Source organism: Sesamum indicum, linkage group LG6 (genome assembly GCF_000512975.1).
Source record: "Sesamum indicum cultivar Zhongzhi No. 13 linkage group LG6, S_indicum_v1.0, whole genome shotgun sequence".
In the NCBI taxonomy this organism is placed as follows: Eukaryota; Viridiplantae; Streptophyta; class Magnoliopsida; order Lamiales; family Pedaliaceae; genus Sesamum; species Sesamum indicum.
Window position 1 is genome coordinate 4,877,071 of NC_026150.1, and position 20,307 is coordinate 4,897,377.

General features: G+C 34.3%; 2 protein-coding genes across 2 annotated transcripts; both read right to left on the reverse strand.

Annotated features, from left to right (window-relative positions):
• On the reverse strand, positions 5,367–10,082 carry LOC105163759 (probable inactive receptor kinase At5g10020). The gene is made up of 4 exons (XM_011082211.2): positions 8,261–10,082; positions 7,008–7,916; positions 6,381–6,923; positions 5,367–6,172 (listed from the first exon to the last, which is right to left on the reverse strand). The coding sequence occupies exons 1-4, from the start codon at positions 9,165–9,167 to the stop codon at positions 5,583–5,585; spliced, it is 2,949 nt and encodes a 982-aa protein (XP_011080513.1). The 5' UTR covers positions 9,168–10,082; the 3' UTR covers positions 5,367–5,582.
• On the reverse strand, positions 16,196–19,896 carry LOC105163760 (protein ETHYLENE INSENSITIVE 3). Its single transcript, XM_011082212.2, has 2 exons — positions 19,704–19,896; positions 16,196–18,828 (listed from the first exon to the last, which is right to left on the reverse strand). Exon 2 carries the CDS (start codon positions 18,674–18,676, stop codon positions 16,826–16,828), a length of 1,851 nt encoding a protein of 616 aa, XP_011080514.1. The 5' UTR covers positions 18,677–18,828; positions 19,704–19,896; the 3' UTR covers positions 16,196–16,825.

Sequence of the window (20,307 nt, forward strand, 5' to 3'; positions counted from 1 at the left end):
AGGGCTGGATTAATGCCTTGATTTGGGGGGAATTAACACCATTCTTGTTTTTGTTTTCCTTTAAGTAGAAAATACGTCTTCCAATTTTGTGTGAAAAATTAATTAATAAAATTATATCCTATATTGAACTGTAGTGTCATATCAATATATTTCTAACGAGAACGCGCATAAATGATATCTTTTCACTTTAATTACCGTTTCAAAAAATTTTAAACAAAAAAATATATATGTTAAAAAACAAGTAGTAAAGAATAATATTTACCGTACGAATAATCAGGTAAAGAAGCTTATATCATCCTAAATAATAATAATTAAAAAAAAGACATTTCATTAACATGATTTAGGATGCTCGAACACTGTAAATAATAGAATTTTATGGTATCAAAATTCAATTTGAAATTCTGAAAAAGACATTATTATTATTATTAAATTAAATAGTATAAAAGACACATAACAGAATATATAATTGTGCCGGTGGAATTACAATAAAACAGTTGAAAAGGTTGTTGGTTACTGACCAAAACAAACCCACATAAATGCAACAACTAAAGAAAGCAGCAGCAACGGAATACTTCAAATTAAGATAATGACATAATTACATTTACGCTCCTAAGTTACAGTTTATTTTTTTGCATAATTACTGGAACAATAAAAAAATATGAGTAATTTATGTAATAATGATAATATTTTTTACAAATTATGTGTACAATTTGTAAACAATATTAATAATTTATATTAATAATATCGATGGTTTTTACAAATATGTATGAAATTATTAAACAATTAAAAAATTCTTATATAAATAAGAGAATGTAAATATAATTACTTACCACAACAGTTTTTGTTTTGCTCAATAAGACAACATAAGCAATGTGTTGTGTCGGAAATGAAAACAAACAGCAAAATACTAATAAAATGTTTATTTCGGTGGCTTTTGTGCAAACATCTGCGAGAGCTTATTTTAATAGTTTATTCAACTTTATCTAATGTCATTTTATCTTTATTTTATTTTTGTGTTTCGGCCGTTTCCATTTTCGGCCCGTTGGAGGCGTCAACACAACCAGCCAAATGGTAAGCTAAAATAATGTAATAAGTAAATTACAACTGACTTTTTTTTTTAATTTGTTATAATTATAAATATTTTAAAGGATTTTTTGATAGTTTATTGTAAGGGATATTTGTTAGACGATCGTTAATTTTAAAAAAATATATATTTATATTTTTTTAATAATGAGAAAATATTTATAATTACGACAAACTTCAGAAGTAATATTTTAAAATCCAGTCTGGACCGATAAAACCGTCATTCAGTTCGTAAAATAGTTTCGTCTAATTCATAAATTTGAATTAGCCTCAAAATCTTTTTCTTTTTTGAAAACGCTCGAACCATTCGTTAAATCGATGACCCATAATTAAATTAATTATATATTAATAAACGAACAATCTCATTAAGCCCATAATCTAATTAAAATCTTATCTCCTACTATTGCCTAAGTTGCTAAATAAAAATTAAAAAAATATATATGTAAAAATCATCCATCAGCCCTGTAGCATGAATATAATCCCCATCTAGTTTGATTGACACACTCATAACGACCGCAAACTAAACTTATTACAAGTTCACGAGCATCGATTCCCTCATCGTTCTAATAACGTACTAAAATTCGAGATAAATGATTTTAAACATATACAAATATCGACATAAATGAGAGGCACATAAATAATATTAATTGGTAATTGAAAGAAAAGAAAAAGAAAAAGAAATCATGGTACCTGAAATAAGGTGGTGATGGGCGATGGATGCTATCTTGGACAAAAATGGTGGATATGTTAGAAGATTGAGAAAGATGAGGGTTTTGATAGTGTGGGTTTGAGAAGAATGAGTCTTTATATGATGATATAATCCATTTCTTTTTTGGTTTTTTCCTTTTGTGGGTTTCTAACATTTGCATCTAAAATATAATTTTCAATAATTTAATCTATGAATTGAAAATTCAAACCATACTTATGATATATCACTACAAAAAAAAAATAATAATTATTAAATAAGTGCGAAAACTTAAATTTTAGCTACAATTAATTAATATTTTGGCATAATTTTGATTATGACCAGAATATTTATTGTGATTGTCAGTTATTATTAATGTTTTGATTTTATCTGAAAAAATAACGGCTAAATTTGTCATTGTTAGTAGTATTGGTCGCGGTGATTTTCTTTTTTCTTTTGTTGTAATAATGAGCTACAATAAAAAGTTATATTATTTTAAGGTAAATTGCAACTATATTTCTCGAGATTTGACATAACACGAGTATTTTTTTGTTATTTGAGAACTTACAAATACCCACATCAAACAAAAAGTAATTATGTAGTCCCTAAATAGTGAGGTAAAAATTACTGATTTATCCTTGCTGGATTTTTTTTTAATTTTTATTTTAGGAACATTTGGAAAAATATAATAAAATCTGAGGATGTGTAAAGTAAATAATTCACAAATCATATTGTTCCACAAAAATATTTCAAGAAATCTTAAAATATATATATATATATATTATAATATATAATCTGAAAAGGTATTTCGGTTAATTCACTATAAAAATTATATGAAAACCTATCAAATGTTAACGAAATGGGTTCATTGTTAGCCGACATTAAAATTAGGAGAAATATTTATAATTTTTAAAATAATTATAAATATGTCAAATATCAGATAAAGTCATTATAGTTTATTATTATTATTATATTTATAAATATATACAAAGTGTAGAAGGAGTCAAGGCAAACGGCTTTCTTCATGTCTTAAAATTTGTGATTAATATAATATACCAAATGCATGGAAAGAGACAGTTATTGTCGGATCTTTTTATTTAAATCTGTATTTCACAATATTTTCCTTAAACTGAGGAAATTAATGTAATAAATCAATCTGGAAAATAGAATTGATTAATGGTGTGTCCGGCTAAGCAAATTGTGATGCCTGCAACTGCAAGACTATAAATTAAATTAAAATACTCTTTCAAATATAATATTCTATATTTGTTTTTATTTATATATTAATTAATTTAAAAAATTTAGACCTGGCCATAGTTCAACTTGATAGAAATTAGTCAAAAATATTGAAAATAGCAATTCCCAGCTCTACAAGCACGACTACTTCTTCTGATGATGTAAAAGTCTGGCCATTTTTATTATTGAAAAAAAATATATATAAATATTAACTGCCCTTTGATTTTTTTTTTATTATTAAAAATATATAAATATTATGTCGTCAAAGAAGTTATATGTTGGTATTTATTCTTTTATCCACCTATTTTGCCATGAACAAATGTCGGCATTCATAGCGAATCTTGTATCTATACTAATATAAAAAGAAAAGGGACTCATACTCACAAATGACAGTTAATGACACTGTCGTACCAATTTTTTATAAAGTCAAAAATGTCCTTCAACTAATAAGATAACTACCTTATTCAATTTTTTAAAATTATATTTAATCAATAAATAAGTTTTTTTTTTTAATGTAATGTTGTATATTTTGCTCTTATGCATAATATATTTTAAAGCGTAAAAAATTATTTATTATATACATACAGAAAAAGAGTGGCAAAACGATTAGTGTCAATAATGTACATATCAATCCACATGGCATGATTTGCAGCACCCCACCATAAAAATAAAAATTATTACAGACATGCATCCCCTAAACAAACATAAACCTAAGCATCATAACTGCATATATATATATATATATATATTCAGTTACGATAATTATGACTGGTTACGATAATTTTTATTTTTATTTAATTTTATAATTAGGAATTTGTCTGATTTAGTTGATGGATTCTACGTGTCTCCGGCCAACCATATTAATTTTGTATTTATTTAGGTGTTTGCTATGAATTGTACAAGGAAATTTAGTTTTTGAATATGACAAAAATCTCAATCATCTCAATTTTTCAACTACTTTTCTTTAAATGCTGCCAGTTGGTAGGAGCCCTCATTTCAATCTTAAAAAAATTAAATTTTATTTAATTAACAATTTTTTATGTTTTAAGAAATAAAAAAAAATCGACAATTGTAAGGCCGAGGCTCCAAAACTCTTCGTTTACAAAAGGTTTTAGGTTCAAATTTTCACGTCTACATGTAGATGTATTCTATTTGTATGAATCAATTGATCATTTCTACTAGGGAAAAAAAGTTGGGTTCGATATTAATTTGTTGGATATTAGGGAAAATTTCAATTTTTCATCTTCTTCGATCTCCTTTTTTTTTGTGTGTGTGTGTGAAAAACAAGCACATGAGCTTGTAAGAAATTCCATCGTATTGTTATTACAATAACCGATGTAAAATAGGATAAATATTGATATTTCGATTAGATTTAAATCCATAACTTTAAACTTATTCATAAAACAACAAGTTTGACACTAGGAAACAAGAGACTTCCACTTTGTTAATAGAAGAATGAAGTGTGTGTGATTCCAGTTCATGATCTGGTGTACTCAAACAGTTGCTTGCAAAATACCAGTTGGTGCTTCCTCACTTTGTCAATAAAATTTTCAGACCTAATTGATGGGGAAGCAGTCAGAGATTCTTTTTTTGTTTTTTTTCCTTTCTTTCTTCCTTCTTGTCTAGATTAAGACATTAAGCATTATCATTATTATTATTATTATTGTAATTACTCTACTTATAAAACAATAAAATACATAAATATGTGGGGGACTCCTGTCCAGCTTGTAAAATATGGAGACAAATAATGTTCTCATGTGGGGGACTACATTTCATATTTGTCCTGCACCTGCAGTTATTAAGACACCATTTCTCCTCTTATTTAAAATTCTTCTTCATATGATTTTTTTATACCAGACTGACATTTGCATTTATTAACATAAAGACTAAGTTTTTCTAACCTCACAGCGCGTACCGGTATTTATAAGGGTGAATTATCTTCCAAAATTTGTCATAATTATAAATATTTTTTCATTATTTAAAAAGTTACAAATAATCCACTAAAATTATAAATATCCCCTTCACAAGAGGATATTTATTAAGATAGTTGTAATTTCAGAAAAATATTTGTAACTTTTTAAATAACGAGAATGTACTTGTAATTATGAGAAATCTCAGTAAAGCTCGTTGTAATTTACCTTATTTATAAATATTACAAGTTCAAGGCGAGTTTTGGACAAGACCTAAGACTAACTCCAAACCCGTATGTCCTCCAACATAGACTAGACAGGAATTCACACCATTCGGGACGAATCCGGGATCTACCCGCCCCAACTGCCATTCCTACTGAACTATGATAACACCCAAGAACTAATATGCTGAATCATTGAAAAGAAGAGACAGAGATTTTGTGAAGCACAAATAGTCTAGTGATTTTACAAGGAGTTGAAAGAATGATGGAAAGTAACAATGTACAAGAATAATTTGGTGTAATCGTAGGCCAGATGAATTTTGTCCCACAGCCAACTACAAAAAGAATGAACTAGAGATAACATGATGATAACTCTAAACATCCTATTGATGAATCCCAGAGGATTTGCATTCAAAATCTTGATTCCTAACCTTTCTGAGAGAGCTATCACACTTGTATAGCAGAAAGCTCTTCGAATATCATTTTCATGTCGGGCCGTTCTGCGGCCGGAAGTATACATTTCAGAGCAATCTGAAGCATGGAATCAAGACCCTTTGGAAGGCTCTCTCTGCTTTCTGTGCCTAAAATCTGCAAATCAAAGCACTCAACCGCACGATTCTCTGCAGCCATTAAGCTCACCCATTCTGATAGATCGACTACTTCAGGGTTCCCTGGAACGATATCGGCTGAACTTCTTCCGGTCAAAAGTTCCAGAAGAATAACCCCAAAAGCGTATACATCGCTCTTTAGAGAAGGGCAAGGTTTACTTGTGCTGGTGAACTCAGGCGGCAGGTAGCCAAGAGCACCGGCGTTCAGCACTTGCTCGGCCGTTCCGGCTGATGTCAGTAGACGGTGAAGACTGTAATCTGTCAACAGCACGTTTATGTTGGGAACTTCGATCAGAATGTTAGTGGATTTCAGGTTGCCATGAGGTATGGCACTTTCAGTGTGTAGGTAAGTAAGGCAGCAAGCCACGTCGAGAGCAACCTTTTGCCTGTCTGCGAGAGACAAAGGAGGGAGTGCTCCTTGATCTGTCCCTGTGAATCACATTACAGCATGCATTGTTAATTCAAAGATTTAAGAACAAGAGCCTTAATGGTAAGTGCACAACAAATGTAAAAATTACTATATGCCAGGATACCGTACTAGACACAAGTCTGAGATTACTTCAGTAAACTAAATCCAAATAGGACTAACAGGGGGTAGTTGCTCTCGGGAAACAGAAAACATAGGCTGGAATTATACCATGAAGATAAAGTGCCAGACTCGGAGCGTTGATATACTTTGATATGATTAATTTCTCATGTTCCTTTGGACCCCAGTAGAAGCCCTGAAGTGAAACCAAATTTGGATGTCTAATATTGCCAAGTTTCTTTGCTTCTCTAGCGAATTCCTTTCTACCTTTAGCTATCCCTTCTTTAAGCAATTTTACTGCCAGAACATGACCTGAAGAAAGCACAGCCTTATACAGAGTGCCGTGGCAGCTCATACCGACGGCTTCTGCAGGTGCAGAAGATAGTTCTTCAGGAGTGAACTTCAAGGAGTTATCAAAGAGATGTAAATCTCCCGCTAGTTTGTCCGGTGAGCAAACTTTCAGTGCACTTGCATTTTCTGACTGATGCCGGAGCTTGGCAGGTGAGGTGTTAACTGATGGCGTCATTGATATAGGAGAAGATACCACATCAACTTTTCTTGTTGATTCTGGATGGTCGCGATCTTTAGGACTCGGTACAACTGATGACACAGTCGCTGGCTGATTGCCGGATTCGATATCGGAGGAAGACAGAACTGTAGGAAAACAAGTTACTTTAACTGCATGCTTTCACCAGTGTGATGACAAATCAAGAACTAAAAGAAATCCATGATGTTTACCTTTCTTTCCACCGGTTTCAGTTGAGATTGCCTTGTTTCCTTCTTGATGGACTCGGAGGTAGATCACTAAAGTCAGTATAGCTATAACTGACACGCCACCTACCACACCAGCAATAAGGGCTGCCCTGTTTGCAGATTTAGTATGAGAACCATGATCCCTAAAATTTAGGTCGTTACCACCTTTTGGGGAAGGTGCCTCATTTGGGAGAACAAGCAAGTCATTTCCAGGATGGAATGATGAAGACGGGAATCTCTGCAAGCTTTGGGGAACAACTCCAGACAGATTATTGTAAGATACGTTAAATCCTGTGATTGTGTTTGGAAGGTCGTTGGGGATGCCACCTTCAAGAAGGTTGCTCGACAGGTCAAGATATACAATGCCTTGGAACCTGCCCAATTCGGGGGGCAATGGGCCCATAAATGCATTATGCGACAGATTGAGAGATAACAGGCTGTAGTTTTGGCGGGTAATTGCATCAGCAGGTATCGTCCCGGAAAAGTTGTTCCAAGACAGGTTAATGTTGGTCAATTTTGTCGAGTTAAAAAGGCTGGGAAGGAGGAAACCACTCAACTTGTTATGGCTAAAATCAATCACTTCTAGCTCGGGATATGTTCCAAGAACATGTGGAAGAATGCCCTCTAACAAGTTGTTGGAGATCCTTAATGAAGTAAGCCTCAAGAACTGAGATGTTTGGTTCGGCAAGGATCCCGTCAGCTCATTTGAGCTTAATTCAATAACTTCCACGTAATTTCCCCAACTCTGAGTTCTTGAAAGGTTTCCAGTGAACGTATTATTACTGAGATCTATGACGGTACAGTGCCCTATCCGAGCCGGCAACGGCCCAGAAAGCCTATTCGAAGATAAATTTAGACTCCTCAGATTCACAGAACTTATGCTTTCAACAGGACCTGTAGAGAAGCAAATATCAGTAACTTAGTTCAGCTCTGAAACATATAGACTTGGGTATAAGCTATAGAAACTACATCATTCTCAGAAATGTCCACAGGCGCATTACTGAAATCGTCTCCCTTTACCATTGCCATAAAAGAATTTAAAAGCTCTTCTGCTGTCCTAAAAGCTACTTTGTTTAACATAAAATCCAAGTTGTCAATTTTCTCTTTCTATGGAAAAATTAGTAAGAGCAAGATAATTTATCTGTAAACGCTTCAACAGATTCAGGCAAAACTTCACATTTAGATAACCAAAACAAGAAAATGAAAAAAGGTTGCAGTAATGCCTCAAATCCGCATACCTTCGAGCTGATTATGGCTTAGATCCAACTCAGACAAGATCATCGAGCTCTCCTGCAAAAGACCCTGAGGCAACGCTCCCGACAACTGGTTGTTGCGAAGCTTAATAACTCGGAGAGAGACTACAAAACTGAATGAAGGCACATTTCCAACGAAATGATTGTCACTTGCATCAAACACCTCTAGATTGTCGAAATACGGTATTCCATCATGAGGGAAGAGAGGCCCCGTCAAGTTATTATTGCTGATGTTGAGATACTGAACTGAAGAAATAAAATCAGGATTTCCTATTCCCAGGTCCAAGCTTCCAGAGAAACCGTTGCAGCTGAGATCAACATACGTCACGTCTCCTAACTGAGCCAAAAGGCCCATGACATCTCCCACAAAACCATTGGAATGCAAATCTAAGTACTTCAACAGCTTCATACTACCAAAACCAGAGGGGATTTCTCCTTCCATTTTATTCAATGAAATATTCACAAGCACCAAGTTTCTTAAACTGGTCAATTGAGAAGGAATTGACCCACCAAACAAATTGCAGGAAAGATCCAAACTTTTTAACGACTGAAGCGAATCAATCTCTTTTCCGATGGTGCCGTTGAACTGATTATTGGACAGAGATAAGTTGAGAAGCATTTGGAGCTTGGAAATGGCAGGAAAGTTGAATTCTCCAACTAGGCCTAAACCATTCAGTGTGATTGAAGTAACATGGCCATTACTACAGCTGATACCATACCAGTTCTTGGGGCAACCATCAGATGCCAAAGAATTAGAGTCCCATGTAGAAAGAACTTTACCAGAAGTGTCTGTCTGAATACCCTTTTTGAGTTCCAAAAGTGCATCAATGTCTGATTCTCCTACTGCTAATTCTACAAGTAATAACAGTAACACAAAACAAATGGACCGCATTCTTGATACTGTGTGAAGAATTGCAAGTGAAAAGGCAAAATTTTACAATGGAAAAGAAACAAACATAACTATAGAAAATTGAGGAGATGGGATGCAGCAAGAAGACAACTTAATTACAATAACAGACAAAATTCAAGCAGAGTTGAACTTAGATTCCAAAATTTGCCATAAAGAGAAGAGAAAGAACAATGAACAGTTAATTGGCAAGAAGAAAAGTATCCCTCAGTCCAGCAGCCAATTAAAAGCACATTATAGCTGAAAATACTGCCATCATTTTCAACAAATCATTGCATTGCATAACCAAAAGACTATTCTACTCAACTTTTCAACCAACCCCAAAAGCAACATATGAAAAAGGGTTCTGCATTTTGCATGAGAGTCAAAAGGCCTAAATCTCAAGCAGTAAAAATGACACCAACAGTTTCACTGAATCAAGCTGAAATCTAAGACAACAAAAAAAACCCAGAACTATTCATTAAAAATAGGAAAAAAGGAAGCTTTTTCTTGCCCAAAAATCAAGCAAAAGTGAAAGCCCATAAAGCTTATCCAACCTTTTCTGACACTACAATGTAGTGGTATTTAATGTGTTGTTGAGTGGCAAGAAAATGAAAATGACAAGAGCAAAGGAATGGGCAGCTTCTCAAGGGAAAGTGGTCAACAGCATAAACAGATCAGTATCTCATAAGAATGGAAATTTGGTAGGTGGGTTCAGTTATTGACTGTAACGAAGAAGAAAGCTATAGAGTAAAATAAAAAAACAAAAGAGTGCTACATTACTACTGTGTGTTTCGTGAGTGCTCCACTTCCACTATACAGTCTCTCTATCTCTCTCTCTCTCTCTCTCTCTCTCTCTCTCTCTCTCTCTCTTCTCAGTCTGGTTTGGTGTGTTTGTTTTGGCATTGTTGTTCTTGTGCAGTAACAAGATTCAAGACAACAAAAACTGGGCTGGCAGTGAATGGGTCACATTTAAAGGGCTTTTGTCCCATTTGAACAGAATGTTTGATATATATTTAAGTCAGGACAACTCACATGATCAAAGATCCTAAATTTTATAACTCTTAAAAGGGTGTTTTTCTCATATTAAGACATTGATTACAAGAAGACAAAATCTATCCGGACAAGAACTGAGAATTATTTATTTTCACAAAATAATGAAATGGGATCTCACTGAGTGCCTGGACTCAGTGAGATCCAAGTGTGAAACTTTAGAATATCATATCTTGTTCATCTCATTACATTCTTATTAAAACTCCACATTCGATTCAAAAAGTTGCATATAATTTGTTCAACTCACCACATGTATAGCTTATCTTATAATTGATTTGTGAACAACCTAAAAGCGTAAGCATACTAAATATCTGTTCTTCATTGAATACAGATCTCCAATGAAAATTCTTATTCACTTTGTTTAAAACATGAAACCCCTAACATGTTTGATCACGGACAGCCACAGAAATTTCCATCTCTTGTAAGACCATCAAAATTCGGCCCTAAACTTGTAGCCCAACCAAGATTTGGGCAGACTTTACTGTAAATGAGCCCATTAAGACTGAAGCCTTATCCAAATTTTACAATGCTCTATGGAATAAACAATTAATAACATAGTTTTCGATTCTTTATGGGCTTATGTATTGGGCCAATATTTTTATCAAGGATTATAGTTTCGTTCTATTAGGCCTAATTAACTTTTAGGCCCATGGATCTCATTAGCTCCAATGCCATATGCTAATTGACCCTAATATCAGATTCTACTTAGGGTCCATTTACTTTTGTTGAATTAGTCTAGATATCCAGCCCAATCCACCTTAATACGATATTTTTTACATGGCCCATGATAGTCACCCATTTAGCTTGATTATTTATCTCACCTCCACTTCTGGGAGTCTTAATGTGGGTTAAGACCTATGGGTTCGATCCAACCAAATTAATTTTAGATTGTTGGATTTATTATAATTTGAAATTGATTGTTATGGGCGGGATCTAAATAAAATTATATTTTATATGAATTTTTAATGGGCCTAATATGAGTTGATTAGGCGTTCCATCCATAAAATAGAAGCACAAATAATAAAAATAAAATAAACACACATTATATTTTTATGTGATTTTATTATTTCAAATTATAAATTATGATTTTAAAGATGATGAAGATGAAAATTGTCTCTAAACAAATATGAAGAGTTTGATTGCACGGTTTGGTGTACATTTAAGATAAGTATTCAGAATTTTGTGAATTGTTTTAATAAATATAGTATTTTGTTTGATAATTAGTAGAGCTTTTTAATTTATGATTAATAAATGAATTTTGATGTGCATGGTCATTAGTCACAAACGACAACGAACAAGTTTACTCGTATTACATTACATGTAGTTACGTTTCAAATAGTATCCTTCTTTTTCTTTTCACTGTGTGAACATTTTTAAATTTTTAGAATTAAATTAATAAAGAAATATTCATAGTAACTCAATTCAGTTTGGACCCGTTCATTTCGATCCATTGTGGACCTCATCCATTATGATCCAAGCCAACCCCCTTGCCACCCCTGGAATAAATTATTTAGCCCAAATTCTTCTATCGAAATACTTAAAAATAAATAAATTAAAATTAAATTGAATCTCATATAAATATTTATATTTAAAAGAATACATTTAAGAGTAAATAAATCAATGATATGATTTATAAATAAAAATTATGAATTTAGATTCAAGAATAGACCTATCTGAATTTTATGTTTTGAATTAATGTCCCATTTTATGTTTTATTCATATATACACATCACGTGTACAAAATTCATATTATTTAACAAATTATCATCTTTCTTTCTATAAGTAATTATCTAATACTTTGTTTTTTTTCTACAATTAAAAAATAATAAAAAGAAAAGGATGGTTCCATTTTTTCTTGACATGTGAACAGAAATTGGGTGGCGTGTATTATCTAAATAAAATTCAATAAATTATTTTATTTTACTAAAATAAATATTTTATGCAAATAAAACAATAAACAGCTAGTATTGACAGAGCGATGGGCATCCATTGAGTAGGCCCACTCACAAGAAAATGGATTTAAAAGTCAAAAAAAGACAAGTTTATTTAATTTAATCAAATAAAATCAAGCCCACTATTGTACTAAAAAAAATAATTAAATCCTTATAAAAAATATATCGCAATTCGATGGTTGTCTAATTAAACTCATTGATAGCATGACACGTGGCAAAAAGTTGCTTGAACGGTATCAAAATCAGATCAGAGAAGAGTTATCGTCACCACAAACAAACACCGACGAACACGCAACAGTTCATGTCAGTCAGTATATTAATCTTCCATCGCTTATTCCAAAAAAATTATATATATATATATAGACCGATGCAATATATTGCACTTCTTTAATATTTTCTTTCAACAACTTTGTTAAATAAAAATAATACACGATGTACAGAAACAATAACCGACATCTCAAACATCTATTATTAGTAAAATAATTTATGATTAAACTCTAAATAAATATTCAAAAATAAGATAGAGACTTAGGTCCCAAAAATCCAAACTTCTTGAAAAAAAATTATATTTATATAGCTGTAATTTAATTTGTCGTAAGTTGAAAATGGTTCTATTGACAACTCAACTACGTGCTTGCACTAAAAGTTTGAATTAATTAATTGTTTTTATTACAAAAAAACAAATCTACACATATAGATCTTATGTCTCCATTCTCAAGTCCCAAAAATAATATAAAATTAATTTCCATTTTTATCTCATTAAGGGTTATAACCCCAAACACAAAGTAAGAGGACAAAGGACAATAATTACATTAAAAAAAAAAGAAAAAAACCTTAACCAATGAGGGAGCGCCACGATAATCATTGGGAATCATGTTAGCCACGTCATTACGTCTGAATAGTACAATGGTTCAACGCTTTGGTTTCGGGGCTGTCTGCTCTGAATCGGACACGCAGTTCCTATACAGCATAACGAAGGCATCTGTCTCCTCACCAGAAGGTGTTTAGGATAATTAATCAAGGATTAGGAACGACATTACGGTTAATATGGTTGGGTTATTATAATGTGTGGATGTATCTTTATCTCTTTTGTTATTGGATTGGGTGATGGGAGGGGGGGGTGTGTAGGTAGGTGCATGCACCTACTGCTCATCCACAACGGCTTACAAGAAGCCTTGCATGTTCTCTTGCCAGAAAATGTTGCTTCGAGGTGTAGGTGATTGCCCCCCTGCCACCCACTTATGCCCACAAACAACTACAAAGCTATTTCAATAAAATGACCGAAATACCCTTCCACGAATCGGTTCGGGGATTGCGCCAATTTGAATCAGTTACATGATAAGTATAATACGCTTGTCATGAATTGGATCATTCTTTCTCTATCGTGCACTAATCACAAACAAATATAATTACAAAAATGCCCTTGAGCGAACCCTACCCTTAACCCCCCCTCCCCCCATATATATATAAAAAAGAAAGAAATTCTATCTAATGAGGAAATTCGATAAGATCTAAATCAGTTATATGATAATTAAATATAATACTCTTGTCATGAATTGGATTGCTCTCGTTGTACTGTGCATTGATCACATGATAAGTGTAATATGTGGTTAGTTCAGTTCGACTAAATCTAAGTTGAATAAAAAATTTTCTCCGTATCAAACCAAAAAGAAAAAAGAAAAGAAAAAGATTAGAGTTTGTAGGTATGACTATTTTGATTTTTTTTTTTGTGTGTGTGGTATTTTGGTAGTTGAAAGAGTTGAAGTCAAATAATTTGATATTAGAGGTATCATTTTCAGAATGTCTTTAGTGGAATTGAAGAGGTGTGACCTAAGAAACACTATTTTAATCCCTTAATTATTAGGGTCAACTCCAATTATTCAAACTAAAAAAAGCAAAATAAAAAGATATATTTATTTATTTATTTATTTTGTAATATTTTGATTTTATATGTTAATTTCACAGTTTATGAAATGTAGAATACCATAATTTGAGTAAATTTTATGAGCAATCTTTCTTTTTTTTAAAAAAAAATTTTGTTCCCATCCATGGGGAAATTAGAGTTGATCCCTTTGCTTAGTCCTCTTCCCAAGAAAAGGTGGAATTAAGGCAAAGAAATGAAGTCATCCCCATAAACAAGAAAGTGTTTGTGCAAAATAATTGGCAACAACAAAAGCAATCAAAGAGAAGACTACTGAAACGAGGATACTCGATGCATGTGTATAATTTATTTTTTTAATTATATTTATTTTTAATTAAATGAAAAAATTAATGCGTATTTTGGGCCATTCATATTTTGTGGGTCGTGATGATTACTTTAAGGGTCTTCGTATTAATAAATAGTGCATATATACATATTTTTTGTCTGATTACGGAGATATTGCAACTCAAATAGAATTTGGTCGGATTCAAACTGATTGAATCATATAACAAGTGTGTTGCTATTGTCCATATGATTTTCTTGATCTAGGTAAATTTGACATGAACAATTCTTATATTTGTTAGTCGATCGGTTCGAGCGCTTCAAATTTGATATAAAAGGTTCTCTATACTTGTCATATGCTTGGTTCAGTCCGGCCAAATGAACTACTACACTTTGTTGTGTGACCAGTACAATCGGATCAAATCTAATCTGAAAAATTCTTATAGTTGTTGTGTAACGGGTTTTGTCCAGGCAAATATAATACGAAAAGAATATGATTCATTTAATTCAATAAAATTTGAATTAAATAAAAATTTTACAATAATACTCTCTCTCTCTCTATTTATTTATAAAAGTGGTAGTATGTGTGGAGGGGGCGGCTGCAAGCAAAGTTTGTGAAGAAAAGAAGACAAAAGATGAGAAGTACAAGAAAAAGAGTAGTTGTCTACTCTACTCGAGATCAGAAGCCTCCACATCAATATTAACAACATTATCTTTATCTTAATAATCAAAGGCCTCTTGGACACTTCCATGGGACAACACTTTCACCACCTAACCTAACCTTTCATCCCCAAAACTTATTGTAGTAACAACAGTAATAGGATTTATTACAACCCATTGTTTCGATATTTGTCATAATTATAATTTTTTTGAAAAAAAAATTATAAATACTTTTTAAGTTAACGGTCGTTTAACAAATACTCTCTTTCCATAGGTTGTAGCAAGTGAGTATTTGTTAAACGACTGTTAATTTTAAGAGTTTATAATTTTTTAAATAACGATAAATTATTTATAATTATGATAATTTTTTCATTATAATGTACCCATATATGTGGAGTTACTGTGGTTTAAGATTAGGATAAACATGAGGAAAATGAAACCCCTTCTTCTAACTAATACAAATTAATTAAGAAAAAATAATTGTGTATTAGTACCTGTTTTTGATTGTTTAATGTTCATACCCAAAGTCAAATGGGAGAACATGTGCTGCTTAATTCAATGGGTTCCACCAGCTTTTTAATCTTGTTTAATTAGATGAGATTAGTAGTTTTATTAAAATAATAAACGACAAAGTGATGGTTTGTGATTAACTTTTAATTATAATATGATTGTGTATAATTATGTTGTCTGAAATATTTTTATAATTTTGAAAAATATTAATTATTATATTTTATAAGACGAGAGATTTTTCATAATCACGAAGAAGAGTAAATTAATAAAAGAGTAGGGGTCTATAGGATTAATAGTAAATTTTCTTCTAGTGCACCCAAGCGATGAAATCCCTCGTCCCACCTTTTTGAGAAATAGTTCCCGACTAACCATGTCATAAGCCGTCGATTGTGAAAGTAAACATGGGATTACGTTGGATATCTTAGCATATCTGGTAATTATATTTTAAAACAAAAAGTCTTTTAAAAATATTTATCATGATTCTTAACCATGTTGATGCTTTGGCATCGTCAGTTAAAACAACAATCAATAGCCGTTGCACGAGTGTACATATGTCCAAATTTCATCTCTCTTTCTTGAAACATATAACACATGTATTTGTGTAATAAAAGATGTTAACATTTGTATTCAGAGACAGAGAGAACATAATGCACTGATGCAAGAAAGATTGGGAAATGCTTGATTCATAAACAGGTACAAGGGAAGGAGGAAAGAAATATGAGTAGGGTAGAATGATAAGGGAAAGGGAGTGGACCTCATCATCATCATCACTCAGGCAAGAACACTATGTACCAGCAATTCCAACCTCAGTGATGGGACAAGAACCCTCCTCATGCATCCATCCAACTACTACTGTTCTTGCATTACAATACCAAACAAAAGCAAATGGGGGCAAGACAAAAAACAAACTCCTTCTTCAGTCAACAAAATACGGCCACCACCAGACACTAACTGGACACCACAATGGACTCTTATCAACCTTAGCCTGTTGCTGTGGCTGTCCAAGAAAAAACCAGGAAAAAAAGAAAATAAAAAAAGAGGGGGAATTATTTATGTAACATCTATAACTCTATCCATTCCAGCACAGCATGTTAAGATGTCTGAAATGGGACCATAGCATGCTCCCACTTTGCTTATTACAACCATGCCTAAGCCCTTTTTCTCAAACTCTACAACTACTACATTGGTGATTAAGGAGGAATTAAATACCATATATTATGACTAATTAAAGATGACATAGGTGAAAAAAGGTCCACCTGATGAGGATTTTTCGTGAGGGTGGTTGTCTAATACCAGATTGTAATGTCCTGTTTCGGCAGGTTATTTCTTGGAACTCCGGGGAAGTTCTCGGTGTAGTCAACCGGTGGTATATTGAATGGAGAACTGAACATCAACTGGAAATTCTCGGTGGGGTTGGGGTTGAAAGGTGATGTTATAACCTTGGAGTGGTCGAACCGATCGGGTGGACGGAATATCGAGAGATTGTTAGGGATGGTTTTGTCTTCAAATATGTTACCCTCCAACACCAGTCCCTGATTTTGAAGGTAACCGTCCTGTCGGCTCTGGGCGCTGTGTTGCTGAAGGGATTGCTCTTTTGCATTTGCAGCGTTGCCGGTATTTGAGTTCTTGTTTCCTTGAACGTTGTTGTCGTAGAAGGACATGAGCTCATTGATCATCCTTTGCCCTTCTTCTGGAACTCCGAGTCCTGATAGGTCAAATGATGGTGGAGTTGGATTGACAGGCAGAGCAGATGGCTTTGGCTGGACAAAAGATTGAGGAAACACTACAGGCTTGATGTCGTTTATATTGAAGTTTGAAACACCAAACTCGGAGGAGTGCTTGTAAGGGCAAGAAAGCTGATGGTTATCCCTGGAAATTCGGTCCTGAAACCCATGACGAAGTTCATTATGCGGGCACTGAAGAAACTCGCACGTGTATATCTTGTGATCCATCATTACATTGAGTTCACTGCCTGGTTTTCTCTTCCTGGGAAAATCGAAGTTGGCCATAAGTTCATCCTTGATGGCATGAGATTGTTGTTGAGCCGGAAGCCTATCTTGGAATCTCTCCATCCCGATATTCAATAAACCGAGGGTATTAGGCTTTTGCTCCTGAACGTCAAAATTAGATTCATCATCGGCCACTTCAACATCATACTCACTGCTATCACTCACAGGAAATGTTCCGCTGCCACCGGGTGAGGACAGAGGCGGGCAGCGGTCAGGATAAAGTTCTCGCGCCAAGGCTTCCTCTTGGTTGATGATGGCCAGCCAAGTTGCGCTCTCTTTAGCCGTCATTTTGTCCTGCAGACACTTTGACTGCCTTACAAGTTTCCGAATCTTGGCGATATCCGGGGACATGTGCTTGATGACAGCAGTTAAAACGCCCACCTTCCATGCTTTCTTCAGATCATGGGGCTTCTTGTAAGGAGGAGGGCCTTGATCCTTCTGCAGACCCAACTGATGCCACCATTCTTCCTTCCCACTCGGCCACCATGGAGGCGGGACACCTTTCTCTAGCGGGAACCGTCTCTGAGGCGGATCACAGTGCTGCATCAGAGCAGATAACAATGAACCAAGGGTTGTGTCCTGGAGCTCCTGCAAGGTGTGAGGAGTTGGACCCACAGGGTTGGAGCCCTCATTCTTTCCAGGAATTGCGTTATCCACTTGGTACTTAGCGATGGCAGCCGGTCCGTTCCGATCGAATCTGACCTTGTCCTTCCACCATTCCCTGAGATTGTCGGATGCCCCGCTCACCGGCTTCCCTTTCTCCGGAATAATTCCATAGACGAAACCTTGAGCCTTGCACACTTCCATCATCTTCAACATGTATTTCAAGATCCCGTCTTGAGCCCTCGACATCTTCTTCCTCCTCGCCTGCTCTTGGGACTGCCGTTGTTTAGCGGCATCAATACCTTCTTTTCCCTTGTTCATTTCCTTCAGCCTTTTCAGTCGCATCTTGTCCCTCCACATCCTCCTTTCAAGTTCATCCACATCAATCTCCTCATCACTATAATCATCCTCCACAACTGGCTCCGGCTCAGCAGATTGCAGGGGACAAACATCCGCTTCCTTGATAGAAGCAGACGAAAAGAAATCAAGATCCCCACAAAATCCCATATCCTCAAACATCATCATCGTATCAGGAAGCACGACTCTGCAGTATTACAAATTGCCTTCAACTTGAAGCTCCAGAAATTACCTGTTCCCCTCTCTACTGAACACCAGATTTAGCAAAGAACAAAAGCACGAAAGCGGGGATCACTTCTACTTCTCCATGGTATTCCCACCTGCAAAGAACAACAGAGCGAAATTTCAGGATATCTAAATTAAAATTGTTCCCTCGAAATCAAGGTGCTCTTGTCAAGGCAAAAGGAAAAACTTCAAACAGTAAATATTCCAAGATAATAAATTAGAATAAGATACTCACAGTTCAAAAACAATACACAAACCAAGAAAAAGAATGGTTCTGGACCACTTTGATCACATAATTTTTTCCTAGCATCTGTGACATAGTTAAAACTTACTGGAAAAATACACATCACAGCAAGCACATGAACTTTAATTGAGAAGGTGAAGGAAAAAGAAGCCCTTTTTGTTGAACTACTTAGATCCTCTCATCTGTGATAACAAAAGCTGTCATCACAGGAAAACATCAGATCTGAGCAGACTATGCAGAAAACCTCCATAACCCCCGGGAAAAGTTCTGTCCCAAAACACCTAAAATCAGATTATTCACAGGAAATTTACAAGAGAAGGTTTCCAAATTAATGCATCTTTTTGCTAGTAATCTTGCTCCATCCAAAGATCACCCCAACACCCATTTAACAACAATGAATATCCAAATCACCGAACATGTAATACTGTCAAGACCCTGTTCAAGAGAACTAAAATCAACAAGAGAATCAAAAAGGTTGAGACTTTGAACAAGAAGTTATAAAATCTCTACAACCAAGTACCTATTCTTGAGCAGCTAATTCAAACTACAATCACAAAGAATAAGAACCAAACTTTAGCCATCAAACACCATGAAAATCCCCTACCACCCCCATCCCACCTCAAAGAAAAACAAGCAAATGATTCAAAACACAGTCCCACAAAAAAAACCAACTTGGAACAGGAAAAAACCAAGAAGATTTCCACTTCTTTCTCTGTTAGGCTTTACCTCATACAAGAGTCTTGTTGTGAGTTCTTGTTCCAACCCTCTTCCCCTCTTGCAGAATAATTGAGGACCCTCTACAGAAATAGGAAGCCAAAGAGAGGCAGCCGGGGAAAGAATATGATGGCAGACTTCTATGTGGGCTTATGCATATTTATATCTCTCTCTCTCCTCTCTCTCTTTCCTAACTCTCTATATATAAATTCATAACAAAGTCTAACATAAATTACATATATAAATATATATATATATATGAGAAGTATTATGGGGGGTGGTGTATGGGGAGATGAAAAGTGTCGGCACTTGGTAAAGCAAAGCCACAGAAGAAAAGGATTAATTACAGTATGTGTGTGTGTAAGTGTGAAGATATTTATTAATGGAGTGTTTTTAGGTGTAAATAAGAGGATGGCAAAATGACAGATGCAGAGGAGCAGCAGTTGTGTCCTTTTCTCTCTACGTGGGTGCGATTGAGATAAATGTTTGTGGGGGAGTTTGAATTTTTCCCATTTTATGACATGAAATGAAACTCTTATCCACTCTCAAATTAATTACCGAGCAGTAAGTACAAAGTGTAGATGCATTTAAGACACATAGTTTGTGTGCGTAATAA

Excerpts from the sequence above, each read along its gene's own strand:
- LOC105163759 (XM_011082211.2), bottom strand. The coding sequence starts at position 9,167 with ATGCGGTCCATTTGTTTTGTGTTACTGTTATTACTTGTAGAATTAGCA. Across the intron at positions 7,917-8,260 it reads AAGCCATAATCAGCTCGAAG|GTCCTGTTGAAAGCATAAGT; the intron begins GTATGCGGATTT and ends GCTTCTCTACAG. Across the intron at positions 6,173-6,380 it reads TCTGGCACTTTATCTTCATG|GGACAGATCAAGGAGCACTC; the intron begins GTATAATTCCAG and ends TGTGATTCACAG.
- LOC105163760 (XM_011082212.2), bottom strand. The coding sequence starts at position 18,676 with ATGATGATGTTTGAGGATATGGGATTTTGTGGGGATCTTGATTTCTTT.